Raw genomic sequence first — 13,545 nt, forward strand, 5'->3', positions numbered from 1 at the left:
TGTGGATTAGCAAATTAATTTGCATAAAACATCATCCTTTGGATATTGGCAGGAGGGATTGCCTATAAAATTTAGTCTACTGGGTTATTTTAAATTGCCTTCCATACAGCTCATCTGCTCCATCTCTGCTGAGCAGCATGCTTAGTGGCTGGTTAACACAGAAGGCTATCCTTCCAGGATTTTAAAATAAATTAACATTTACTTAGCTGATGAATTACATGGAGGACAGTATAATAAGCATTGTGTTTTCCCCTGAAAACAGCCAGGTTTCTTTCTTACAGCTTGAAATCTTGTCTATCCTGACAGCTACATTATGCAGCATATTCAGTGCATGGCTTAGCAATGGTTCTAATTCTGGCTTTGCTATAGTTAATCATCATAAATGTTTGGCTTTAAAATTAGTTATATTGGGAATCCTAAGATGTATGGATTTTTTTTTCTGAATTTTTGCTGGACAAACAGCTCACAATTACTATGTATATTTCAGATAGCAACAGGTTGTTCTGTATCAGTTCCAGTCTGTCTCTCCTGTTCAGGTTCTCGTTTTCTTAGAACTGATAAGAACTTTATCACTTGTGAAACTTCTGTTCCTCTTTGAACGTGGTTGAAATTGATAAGAAGTTCCAGCCTTGGACAGTGTGGGGTGGAAAGGAGACAGTTCTAAGACAGTTGCTTTTGCCTTATTTCCAAAGCTAGAAGGTTAACCTAACCCCTAAGAAAATAATGGAAGTTGGTAAGAACAAAAGATCTGGGTTCCCCATGGAAAGCAGGCTTTGGGTCTCACCATGTTACTGTTTTTTCAACAAGACTGAAGCTAGCTCTCCACAAGGAGGTACTTGATACATGGGTTTGCACATCACAGTTGCTTTTGTTGGTGAAAGAGGAGCTTTAATTTCTAGTAGCACATAATCTAAAAAGATTTGGTGTTTTTTGTGTGAGAGCATCTAAAATAACAAAACTGATCAAAGGCATTAACCTTTTTAAAGCATTTTGATATTTCAGTTTTGTGGAAAATGTTTGACTAGAGAATGGCTCATCTGTTGAGACAGTTATGTAACTAACTTTCATATGGTATAGCATTCAGTAATCTGTGGAAATTGTGTTTATTTTTTATAAATTCAAGTGATTAATTACGTATGCGTTATGGTGTATTTGCTTTGTGACTCTGACAAATGGAACAAAAATGTATTTCGCATAAAAGTTTGTTTTCAGGGAGAATGTGAATGTGGTTCATTCACAAAATCTCTTAGCGTTAAAATCATCTTTGAAAATATTCTCTTACAGGTAGCTTCATTTATTTTTAGGTCAGTATTTCACTCTGCATCAGCTTTCATAATCTCTTTACATACTTTAGGAACAGGCAGTTTATTGTTTTTGACACACACTACAGGGTCATGAGTGGAAACAATTCGGGCTACAAAGTGCATGTCAGTTCAGTGTTCCTCTGCTGACGGCATGTCTGTCTGAAATCAAGTTTAAAAAATTGGCCCTGTCTCCAGCTGACTTGTTTTGTCAGGCTGAGTCATAAGATTAACCCTTGACTTGTCACCAAGGAAAAATGGAGTAAACAACTGTACCCTGTACAGTACCACTTATCCAGCTATGATTCATTTCACTGTAACATGATTCTCTTAAGAAAACAAATTTCAGAGCAGCTGTTGCTTGGCTTAAATGAGGATTAGAAAAATTGCAACCACAAAACAAAAACTTGCTTTGGACTTCAGGAGCTTTTGGAATAGTTACGTGGTAGCAGTTCCTGCAAATGCAGAGTTATTGCTAACAACATAGCATTTTTTTCAGCAGTCTTTCAAATTCTTCCATTTTAGGTTCATATTTTATCCTGGTGAAAGTAAACTTACGTGGTTTCAAGTTTGATATGCTGAGGGAATTATGACCTGATCCTGTGCAGTCAATGAATGTATCAAATGTGAGAAACAATGTTTTCATACAGTAAATGTAGAGCAGATACAGTGATATGTTTCAAGTATTGGGCACTCAAGATTTTATTCCCAATAATGTGAGTGAGTGTAGGACAAATAATTTCCTTTTCAGTAAAATGCAATTGTTATCCTTTTGATTTGTGGGGAAGCAAGCCAGGAGCAAATTCATTTAGTGACTCATTATGGAGGGACCAGTTTGTCTCCAAACAGACGTTTACAGTGGCGTTCCTCAGTTTTATTGATCATATTGTTGCTTTTGTCTTACCCATGTGCTGGTGAACAAGGTTAATGATTTACTTCTACTGATAAATGTTACTAGTGTTAGTAAACATTGCTAGTTAATATTACCTATGTATTTTTTGTTACACTGCTCTTACAAGTGTAGGGCAGCTGAACACAGAGCAACCTCCCACCAATGCTACACAGTCAAGTTAGGTTTCTCTGCTTGATGTTTTTAATATTTTTCTAGTTGGTTATATACAGGTAATGGTTATTATTTGAAGGGGGTTGATCATGCTCTTCATCTCTAATACAGCTATTTTGAAAACTGGGCATGTGTGCATGGGAGTACAATAGCAATTACAACTATGTTGGTGATAGTCTTCAAAGAATTGACTGCAGTTACCCTGGAAGTACTTCTAATGTTTCAAAAGTTTGCGTGCTAAAATTATTTTTAAAGGGTTCTCTTACTGCTTCAAGTCTGTGAGCTAAAGTGTCTTTTCCAACTTTTCTAAGTTGTACATTATTCTGAAGTAGTGTTTTTAATCTAGTGCAGTATAAGAAGTAGCACATGCAAAGATCTGAAGATCTTTTAGCAAGTCTCATCTGTAGAGTCCTGAACATTAGTGAGAAGCTTTAAGGAACGGCATTGTTAGCTGCAAATCAAAGGTTCTTAGGGACTCTCTGGGGACTGAAATGGGTCTTTGTGGTCCCTAGGGAAGGAGGAAGCCGCCAGTCACTCTGCAGGCCTGGCAATTTAATAGTCTGCAGTATAGTGATGTTCTTTTTTGCAGCTGCTGCTGCTACGCCTTTTGTATTGGAGAGGAGTTTGGTTCAGATATCATTAGCTTTGCTGCATAGTTAAACAGTTCTGGATGCGTAGTTTGACTTGCAGTAAAAATGCAAGTGTTCTTCAGCAGATGGAAACTTCAGGATGTATTTGCCAACATATTCTGAGCACAGTAGTCTAATTGACTGGAAGAGTTCACTGAAAAAACATTTGAAGCTTGAGATGGGAATATTTTTTGTCAGCGTGTATATATTCTGTATATTTATAGACACTACAGTAGTTATGTCCTGAGATAATGGACATTACACAGAGATTTTTATCTGATTGTAGTATTCAGCTGCAGTCAGTTTATCACCCTTGTGGATCTCTTTAGTTCAGAGGGTTTCACTGACACACGAGGTGCTTGGCAGAATGAACCAAACTTCTGCAACTTGCTTTCTCTCCCTGTAAATGGCTGAATTGAACTTTACCCATTTTTTTCCTTATCCTGAAATATTTTCCTGCTTTTGTCAGGAGGAAGGCAGGGAGAATTCACGGCATTGGCAGTAGACACAACTGGAGGTGGAGAAATGTGGTTGAATGTTAACCTTTTTTTCCCTGGATTGAAGTCAGTATCTGACTTAGGTGAAGCTTAGTTAATAACCAGCTGTGTTCACTTGGAGAAAATAAAAAAAAATGTACGCCCCATTAAGAGTTAATGGTAGTTAATGCCCCTGCTCGGTGAAGAACGTAAAAAGGCCTAGCAGGCATTGATAGTGTGCAAATATTGAGGGATCTCTGTGCTGGAAGTTGCAGTCTGTTTCCTGTATTGAATAATTCACGATTTTGTGATGTGACAAAGTTGCTGAGGTCCTCTCTCCCCTTCTCTGCCCTGTCTTGTATGGGCACGTATGTGTGCTATTTGATACAAAACTGTATTATAAAATATAAAGGGACCCTGGACTCTTGTTTCCAAGAGAATCCTTCCTTACAGGTTGTATACCCCGTCTTAAAGACATGATTTTATTTTAACCCAACACATTGCGTAGGTGTTGTCTGTGTTAGGATCACTCCCTGCCCCATCCTGCCCTGCTCGGAGGGGCCCGGGAGCGCGGGGTGCTCGGGCTGTCCCCTGGGACTCGCTCCCAGCAGCTCCCCGCGCCTTTGGGAAACGTTCGCCAAAGTTGGAAACAACTTTAGACAGAGCCAGATGGCCGTGTGGCTGGAGCTGCATCGAGCAGCGTCTGCACGGCCACAAGTGCTCTAATTTAATTAAAACAAAAAGCAGACGATTATCTCAGGGCTCAGGACGTGCCCATGTGCGGGTTCCCTGCGGCCCCCGGCGCGTAGGGCTGCGTGTGCCGAGCCCTCAGCGCCCGCGGGCCCGTGCGCGCCTCCTCCCGGGGCCGGGGCCGGGGCGCGGAGCGGGGGCTGGCGCGCCCCCCGCGCCCAACCCCCGCGCCGGCCGGAGATGGTTCAGTCCTGCTTTGCATAAGCCGCCTTTGAGCGCTCCATGTGCGCGGCGGCGGGTGGATGCCGTGGGGAGCGGGAGGCGGCGCGCTGAGCCCGGCCCGCGCCAGCCGCGCCATGTACTGCGCCTACCCCGTGCCCGGCGTGGGCAGCAGCTCCCTCATGTACTACTACAACGGCAAGACGGTGAGGGGCCGCCTTTGTCCGGGGCCGCCGGGCAGAGCTCGCGCAAGTTCGCTCCGGGGCCCCGCAGCCCGGCCGCGCTGGGGCGGGTGCTCCCCGGGGGCGCACGGCGGGTCGGGCTCTGAGGGGAGCGGGCTGGGGCGGGGGGCTGCTTTGTGCCACGGGGGACGGGCGGCCGCGCAAGACCCGCCGAAGTTTGTGTTCCTGCGTGCCCGCGCCTTTTCTTTGGGGGTTGCGGGTTTGGCCGGGGTTGTTTCGGGTTTGTTTTTAGGCAGGGCCCTCCCCGAGCGCTGCGGGCTGCCCTGTGCGGCGCTCCCGGCTCCGGCGGCCCCAGCCCCGCGCAGCGGCGCGCACCGGGCCGGCCGCCAGCGCTGCCCTGCCCGCGCCGGGCGCTCGCCGCGGGATTTCGGAATCATCAAATGTTCCTGCAAAGGCGGGAGGGGGGAATGCGGATTCCGGAGGGGGGGAAGAAAAAAAATCTCTGTGGATTGAACTTAGTGGAAGTTGGACGAGGTATTTCTGTTTCGTGGTAGATAGTTCGGTGTTTTAAATTAGAAGACCAGTTCTGATTTTTGTGTGTAAGAATTAGCATACGATGGTAAATTAACAACCGTGTGTTTCTTCCAGTCTGTTTATATTGTATGTGGTTTTGGCTTTCTTCTGTTATAAAAATAGTATTAAGTAGGAAAAGGGGAGATGCTGATACTGATCTTTTTTTGTGGCTTTTTTTTTGTTTTGTTTTGTTTCTTTATTGCTGGTCCGCCTCCCGTGGGCCTGTGTGAGTTTTGCTTTCATTAGTAAACTTTTTTTTGCCAAGATTTTTGTTCGATGGTAATTAAAATCTGAATCTTTATATTCATAAAAGACGCTGTGTACGAGCTTCTTGAATAACAGCAAAGACGCTGGAGGAGAGGTTGAGGAATCAGTAAAATCACTTGGTCTCTATTTCATTTCCTTTGGTATAAATGCCAGCTGTCTTTCAAATATGAAATGATTTTTCTTTCATGTCTGCTCCTAGGCTAAAACAATCTGTTTGAAGTTTTATGTGAAGATATATATATAAGACTTAAGTAAAATTAACTATACAATACCCCTGAAGCAAAGGGAATATAACTTGCATGGAGTTTTGATTTTATTCTTTCTAGAGCACAGATCACTCTATTACAACATTTCTCTTTGTTCTTGTAGCAGGAAAAAAAGCTTTGATCTTATTAAGTATTTCCAGGCATATAGTAGATGGAAGTGCTGGTACTGTAGGAGGGCATGGCTTGAAAATTGATAGCATGTGCCTGTTATGGGTCAGAGGTGACCTTTATGAGCTTGAAAACTTAGTAAATAGATGACAAATCATATGATCATCCTATATCATGTTGCCCAAGGTTTTATTTATTTTTTTTTTTTTAAATCTTAGTAACTTTTACCACTGTTTCTCCTAGGAATATTGCAAGTTTGCCTAAATTACTAATTTAAATATACATAAGGAGGTTATGTGGAGTTGTGGGATTGGTTTTTGTGTTAGCTTTTGAAGCACGCCTCTTGGTGTGTATGCCAAATCTTTGTATGAACCTTTCTGCAGTGAGAGAACAGTATATACCCTAATTTTGATGTCTTAGTGCTTTTATTTGTACTGTCTGATAAATTAGTGGTTGCTAGGATGAAGCTCATTGTTCAAGTTGGAGATTTTTATTTAGATCATTGTATTAGATTTTGGGTGCTGGCATTCCTCGATACCTCCTAATGCATATAAAATTCGATTTATTTACTCACAAAATAAGTGAGAAATCACATGTAGAAAATGTGTAAACTTTGGATTAAAAATATTTTCTTCTTTTCAATTTCTTTAATCTGTAAGCCAAAACAAAGATTAGTATTATGCTTAAAACCAAACATATGAGCAGCCCAATGGAAGATTCGGTGAGGACTGGCACATATATTAAAGCCTGAAATATAAATCAGAGGCTTTTACTGTTAGAAGAAGTTCAGTTTTTTAAATTTGTTTTAGGAAGGACACATCAAAGTAAAAACAGTGATTTAATACAAATCCCTTGCTGAGGAGTGAAATTTTACTGTTATGTGTGATAGGTGCTATAGGAAAAAAAATATGTATTTCAAGAATCCCCTTTAAATCAAAAAGAAAAAAGTCCTAATCTATTTTGTAAAGAAAATAAAGCACTTGCACTGCACTGGACGTAGCCTGGTTTTTTTGTTGTTGTGTTTGGGGGTTTTTTGTTTCTTTTTTTGCCCTTCACCTGTTGACATTTAAAAAATACTCTCAGTTTAATGAAAGCTTACAGCATTTTTGTATAGAGCTTTTAGGAAAAAAAATTAAAACTATACTTAAAGATTGTTTCTATCAATAAGGTTTTATCTTCTCTTTCAGTCAAGAGCCATGCTGCAGACCTCAGCCCCCCAGATGTTCCAAATACCTAATTTCCATTAAAAATAAACCTGCAGAAATATTTAGGTAGAGATAATAGCACAAATGTAAATTATGTCTTTTTGTGTTTTTTTTTTTTTTTAAACTAATGCACAATTAAGCAAACTTTGTCATTCACTGTGGCCTTTTAATTTAGATTTTAGGAAGTGCAACAGTACTGAAATGATATTTAATAGAAGTCTGATACCATCTTTGTGTTTATAAATAAAATAGACTTGCATGATTCCACTGTTTTCAGTTCACCTACAAGTATAGAAATAAGTTAGTTATTTTCTAAATGTACTGTAGAATTATTTAAATATAGATGACAATGCAGTAATGTGTCAGTTATCACCAAAATAAATAATTTTTGCAAAAAAGATTATATTTTATATCACCTATTACTACTTTTTAATATGAGAACAGATTTGTGAGTGTGCTCACTTTATTGTTTTATTTTGTGCGTTTTATGGGTTGATTTAATATGCCAGTCTATGTACAAGTATATTTTATTATTAAATAAATATTTACTTTTCTCATCATAGGTTGAGATTGAGCCCTTCTCCAAGGTGGAGAACCTGCATCTTTTCCAGTAGATTTCTACAATGCTTATTTAAAAAGGACAAAAAAAGAGTCAGGAGATTTGGGTATTTTGCATATACGCAGTGTGTTGTGATTTGCTTTTTGGTGAGCTAGCTTATACTGGGATATTTTTTGAGAAAATACTCTTTTCCTTGAGAGTTTTGAGAGCTTTTTATAGACACGTTGCTGATGAGCACATGTATAGATGAACAAATGTGCATAGATGCACAGAGTGTGGGGAGAGCTGGGTGTGTTTGGGGGTTTTTAGGGCGGCAGTTGCCGCTCCTGCAGCCGGCACCGAGCGCTGGGGCAGAGCGCGCGTTGATAATCCTGGTGATGCTCAGCTGGCACGGCAGCGTGCCTGCCTCTGCCTGATCTGCACTCAGTAATGCACTAAGGCTTCCAACGTCCATGGAAAATGGTTTTGGTTTGTAAATTTTGGAGCAGCCAGGTGCTAAGATTCAATTTCGCTTTTATTAGTACTGGGCCAGCTAGTACACAGGGAGGAAGGTACAATTAAGGCTGTTCTGTACCATATGCTGCCCACAGCAACTTACACAAGGTCAAAGCTAACATTTGTGAGTCAGGACAAATATAAGATCATCTGGAAAATCTCTAGGGGTACGTGGCTGTAGACATTGAATAAGGAGAGGTAGTAAACACAGGTCAGCTGGATTTTTATTTCTTTCTGTTTCTCGCTCTTTTCCTTCCCCTCTCCATCCCACTGAAAAAGGATGAGTTACAATTCATCAGCCCAAGAGAGTTTGCCCTGCTCCACTCCATTGGGTTGAACTGCCAATCTGCTGAGCAGTGCTCCCCTGCCAGAAGGGTATCTTGACTGCAGCCAGGGAAGGGCTCAGGTGCTGGATGGACAGTTCTGGATTTCTCAGAACATGCACACCAAGGAGGAACACGCCCCGTTTGCTCCCTGCCTTGGCTCCCTTTAGCACGTGCACAGCGAGGTCTGCCTGGAGAAGTACAATAGTCTGTGCTGGAGGTGCAGGACCAGAGTGGCTTCAGAGAGCAGAGGGACAAATGGAAAAGATGGCCTGTGTCACTGCTGTGTGTTTGTGAGGGCACTGCTGGTGCTGGGGATTCCTCCCGCAGCTCGAGCAGCCTTCTGAAGTACGGGGAACAGGTTAAGAAACAGGCAGAGTAGTTTCAAGTGTTCTGGTTTTCGTTTCCTGAAAATCTGAATTCAATCAGGAGTTTTTGAAGACATAGTTGCCTGTGTCCCTTAGTGACAGCATGATTTGAAGAGTGTGGTGAAGAGATTTTGCTTAGGAAATAAAATATAAAAAGAATCTTCAAGCACTATATAAACACATATTTCTTCCTAATGTTGTTTTTGCTGCCTTACCTTCTTTTTCTTTCCCTCTCTAGTTCACACTACAATAAAAATAAAAACTACTACTAATAATAATAAAAAAACAAACCAGGCCAAGAGGTTTCTCTGTACTGAATTTGAGATTTTTGCTAAGTTTGTCTCTTGCTTTTTAACATGACTTTAAAATTGTCTTTCCCTAGAGAAGAAGCTGGGAAGTGCTTGTGCTATGTATCATTACAGCGGGATTCTGCATTTCAGAAATACCCAAATAGGCATGTATAGCATGCCTAAACTGCATAAACATTTATTTAAGATGGAATTCAGTTTAGCTACTCTAAGAAGTTTGAATTTTATACCATCCTTAAAAAATACAGTTTGATTTGTGGACAGGAGTGTTTTCTTAAAGGAGTCTTGTATTTTCATTTTGGATGGTGAGAAGGGTTTTTTATATACATGAACCTTTACAGCTGGTATTGGAAACAAAAGTATGTTTGAGGATGTGGTGATACTGACTTAGTACACTAGGGCTCTTCATTTTATCATCTTGCTTAAATATTAGTTAGACAAGAATGTAGACAGGATCTTGGGTTTGGTTGGATTTTGGGGTTTTTTTTGAAGCTTCTGTCTTGCTGTAAAGAGGAACATGGAAAACTGTAGTGAATATTCTACATTCCTGAAGTTTTAGTATATGATTTTGTCAGAAATACAGTAAACATGAAAACAAGTTTCCTTTTCCTAGAACTGCCTTTCAGCAAAATTAGCTTTTGCTGCAAAACCTGCAGGTAATAGTCTGTAAAGTTCTGCCACATGTACAAATCATTCATCAGCGCACACTTGCATGACTGATGCTGATGGAATGCAGATAGGCTACTTAGCAGAGTTTACAAGCTACAGAATAGGTTATTCATCTTTACTGGTTTCAAAAAATTCTGTCTCAAGCAGCTTGACAAATATTTTCCTGAGCTTCCAAGAATTGCTAATAACTGTGCTTAAATGAGTAACATAATTCATAATTTCATAAACAGTGTGTGTGATGGGAGCCTTGGTCTTGAGATAGCATGAGCTCATCGGAAGTAAGTTTGGTTGCTTCACTGCTGGTTTTTTAATCTGCTTTTAACATTAATATTAAACATTGATAAATATTTAAGAATTTGAAACAGGAAAATTGCCTGAGAGGATGGATGCCAACAGGACTCCAAGTGTTATATTTATTAAATGCATTTATAGAACAAGACTTGGAAGTTTTATGTAGCATAAAATTTGGTAAACCCAGATCTTCAAATTACTGTTGAAGTTATTGGCACCTGTATTATTAAAGAAGCAACAGTGAGTAATATTTGAAACGTTTTAGATATATTAGGTCCTTATAAGTTTCATGGTAGTGTTCATTACCTGTGGTAATCACCAAGACAGATTTCAGAACTGGGATGATGTTTCTGTTTTGTTAAACAAATCAAACAAATTAAAAAAAAAAAACCCAAATCAAAAATCAGATGTCGTACATCTAATGTCTCTCAGCTCTGAAGTCAGGCCCGCCACTACCCCAGATAAAGAAATCTGAATTGTCATCCTTCTTTTCCTCCTGGAGAGATGTAAACCAATTCAAGGGTGCAGGAGAGACTGATGCGGGTCTCTCACTTGACATCCTCTGCAACCCGTTTGTCCTGCTTGCCCCAGCGGAGGCTTTCAGCCCTTCAGGAGCACTGCAGCATTAGGATTGATGTATATATTAGCACAACTCCAAAAAAGTCGAGTCCAAGACTTGATAAGTCATGTAAAAAAACTGGTTTTGGCTTGCGTTTATCGGGAGGGAATTTCCCATTCATAATGGGAGAGTGTTTTGCTTGTCAGCATGGAGGCACGCTCGGTGCCTTTGGCCACAGTGCTTTGGAGGGGATTAAAGATGGGCTCCTCTTCTACCTGCTAGAGACAGCCCTCTTCAAGGAGACTGCTAACAGGCTGACCTTTTAACAGTATTCCTTCCTTGTCTTAGCGGGAACGTCAGCCAGGAAAAACTGGTTTGATGCCTCCTGGATGTCAGTGTTATCAGTTTAATAGCTAAAAGAGGCCGTCTTGAGCAGCCACGTCATATTTTTAACTGCCTTACTCAGCTGTTGCAGAAGAGAAAGCCCTTTAAGTAGGACACCAAGTCCTGCTGGGGAGCCGCTGCAGGGCCATGCCGGCAGCCACGGGGTACGTTTGGCTGGGGAGGGGTCCCACTGCCTGTGGGCCTTTCAGAGCGAGCTGGCCGCTTGCCCTGATGCATTCCCCACTTAAAAATAAAATTTCATCCTTTTTGCCAACTTTCTTATTTAAAACCTTTGTATTTTGCATCTCATAGACTTTGGGTTAATTTTAGTAAAATTTCTCCTTTGCTTTTAAATTTTGTTTGTAGTAACGCAGCACAAAAATTATTATGATTAGGTCATTAACCAGAAAAAACCCGGCGCTCATCTGCAGGTGATCAGATGACATCAGAGGCCTGGTTTTAATTTGTGGGTAGTTCTGATTGTAACTAAAAGAGACTTGCTCCTTTTGTGGAATTGGCTGGCTATTTCCCCACATCTGGAGTTAATGAAGTCTTTGAGACCACATCAGTTGTGTTTTGCCGCAAGAACCCTTTGATCTGAAAAATCTAGACTGGCACAAGTGCAGCTTCATAACATTGCAGCTATGTTTTTGCAAGCTATAGTTAAGATACCAAAACAAGCAGAAAGTATATGAAGTTATGTGTCTGTGCTAAGACTTTCATGTAGCTGTTTGGAAGGGCCTCTTTTACATTTATATAATTCATAACATTTTTATTATGTTAATGGCTTGTACATACATATTTGTAAATTATACATTTGTAGGAGCTTTTAATTCCCCTTCTGAGATAGTGTTAATCAGTTTTTATAAATCACCCAATTATGTAAAATGTTAAAATTTCTGTCTGAAGCTTGTATTTACAAATCTCGTAGATAACGTTGCAGTTTAAAAGAAGTAGAATTCGTCACTGTAGGTGACTTCGCATTAATCAGTGTACATCTCCATGGCAGTGCTAAATGTCATAAAGCTTTGTTTCCACTGCTGTCCTGTGACAGTGATAGATTATCCATCAGCTATAGCATATGCTGTGTTATTCTGCACAACAGAGAACTTGTAAATTAAGCCCAGTTTTACCTAATATGTTTGCAGTCTTATGAGTGCAAGTATTTACAATTTGACAGAGTGACATTTCTGTTAAAATATGTCCCAGGCATGGAATATACATGCATTCATCATATAGAGTAAATACATATGTACTGCGAACATTGCTCAGGATGTATTGTCATTCTGTCACTCAGGTCTGGTAAGCATCTCTATTTTACGTCTATTCCATAAACTGAAAAATTTCGAGTAAAATATTGAGCAGCTTTCCGAAAAGCTTTCCTTCCGAAAAAAATTTCATTTGTTTTCAATAAAAACCAACGGTAAACAAGCACGTAACTTAAAGTTTTGAGTTTTCCACTTGACGCCTCCTAACCAGGTGTCTGTTTACCTGCTGCCCTGTTCATTGCAGGGCTCATCCCGACAGCTGTGCCCTGTGCCCTTGTCCCGGTTCCACCATTGTGGGATTGCAGGGATTTTGCTGCAATGGTGCCGCTGTGAGCGAGGCCGCGAGCGCAGTGCCTGGGCGCGGGTGATGTCAGAGGCGCTGGCTCAGGCACATCCCGGCCATTTGTTCCCACAACAGCAGGGCTGCAAAAGCTTCGGCAGCGGGAGGAGGGGGATTGGGATGCAAATGGAGCGGGACTTGCCCACTTCACTGTCCTCAATGTCCCTATCAGAACAGTCCGCCTCTGGGAGGACAATGGTTCTTTTTTTAGGGGAACTTAGGCTTTTTTGTTGGTTGGCTTGGTTTTCCTGGCCCTTCTCGTGCTTGGTAAACAACATCTCAGAAAGACCAGGGAGAGTTGTGAATGCCGTAGAAACATATGTGTGTCTGTACGTGCATAGGAGGGGATCAAAATAATCACTTTTGAATGTTAGGGCACAGTGCATTTTTGAAGCTGCATTATATAAGCCTTAAAGTTGTGAAATTATTCATCATATATGTATTTAGTAAGTCATCTGTATTTAACAAATAAGGTAAACACTTAAAAATACCACAGTTTTTACTTCATAGGAAAAAGATGCTCCAGTTTCAATGTTACATTTTTTATATTTTTTGCTGTTGTATATGTTAATTTGCTTTTTATTTAATTTCTCTTCTAACACACACTAATCATTGCAGTATTCAGTATAGAACAACTACTTATGGGTAAAGTCCTCGACTCTGTGAATACTGGGCCTTGTTCATTTTACTGAACTTATTCCTGAATACACTTTATATTTCTTCTTAGAGCTGCTGCAGTGAAAGACTTTGAGTCATTATGTTTATTTGGCATCTTACTTATTTAACTTGAAAAGAATATTTGTTGCTCACAAGTTGAGAATGGGCATTCCACTGGTGTGTTAACAGTGAAAAAACAATAGTATTGCTTTTCTTTAATGCTAGGCCAGTGTGAAAATTATGTCGTTGGTGTTGCAGTTTTAAGATTATTCCTGAGGACATGCATGTGTCTGTTTCTGATGGCTCTCCAAAGGCGTGCAAGTTTCTGAATGGGTGATAAAACGG

At 40.5% G+C, this 13,545-nt stretch overlaps 1 protein-coding gene across 10 annotated transcripts in view; it reads left to right on the forward strand.

Moving 5' to 3' along the window:
• Positions 1–13,545, forward strand: part of TCF12 (transcription factor 12) — a 161,049-nt gene that overhangs the window by 117,188 nt on the left and 30,316 nt on the right. For 3 of the 10 annotated variants that reach the window (XM_054273051.1, XM_054273053.1, XM_054273054.1), the window contains exon 1: positions 4,441–4,584. The exons of the other annotated variants lie outside the window; for them this stretch is intronic. In XM_054273051.1, coding sequence (XP_054129026.1) covers positions 4,462–4,584 — 123 coding nt within the window. In that variant the 5' untranslated portion in view covers positions 4,441–4,461. Of the gene's footprint in view, positions 1–4,440; positions 4,585–13,545 lie in introns of those variants that run through there. 10 annotated transcript variants of the gene reach the window in all.

Source organism: Melozone crissalis, unplaced genomic scaffold, assembly GCF_028551555.1.
Source record: "Melozone crissalis strain CALT ecotype California unplaced genomic scaffold, PUWL_Pcris_2 ptg000014l_1, whole genome shotgun sequence".
In the NCBI taxonomy this organism is placed as follows: domain Eukaryota; kingdom Metazoa; phylum Chordata; class Aves; order Passeriformes; family Passerellidae; genus Melozone; species Melozone crissalis.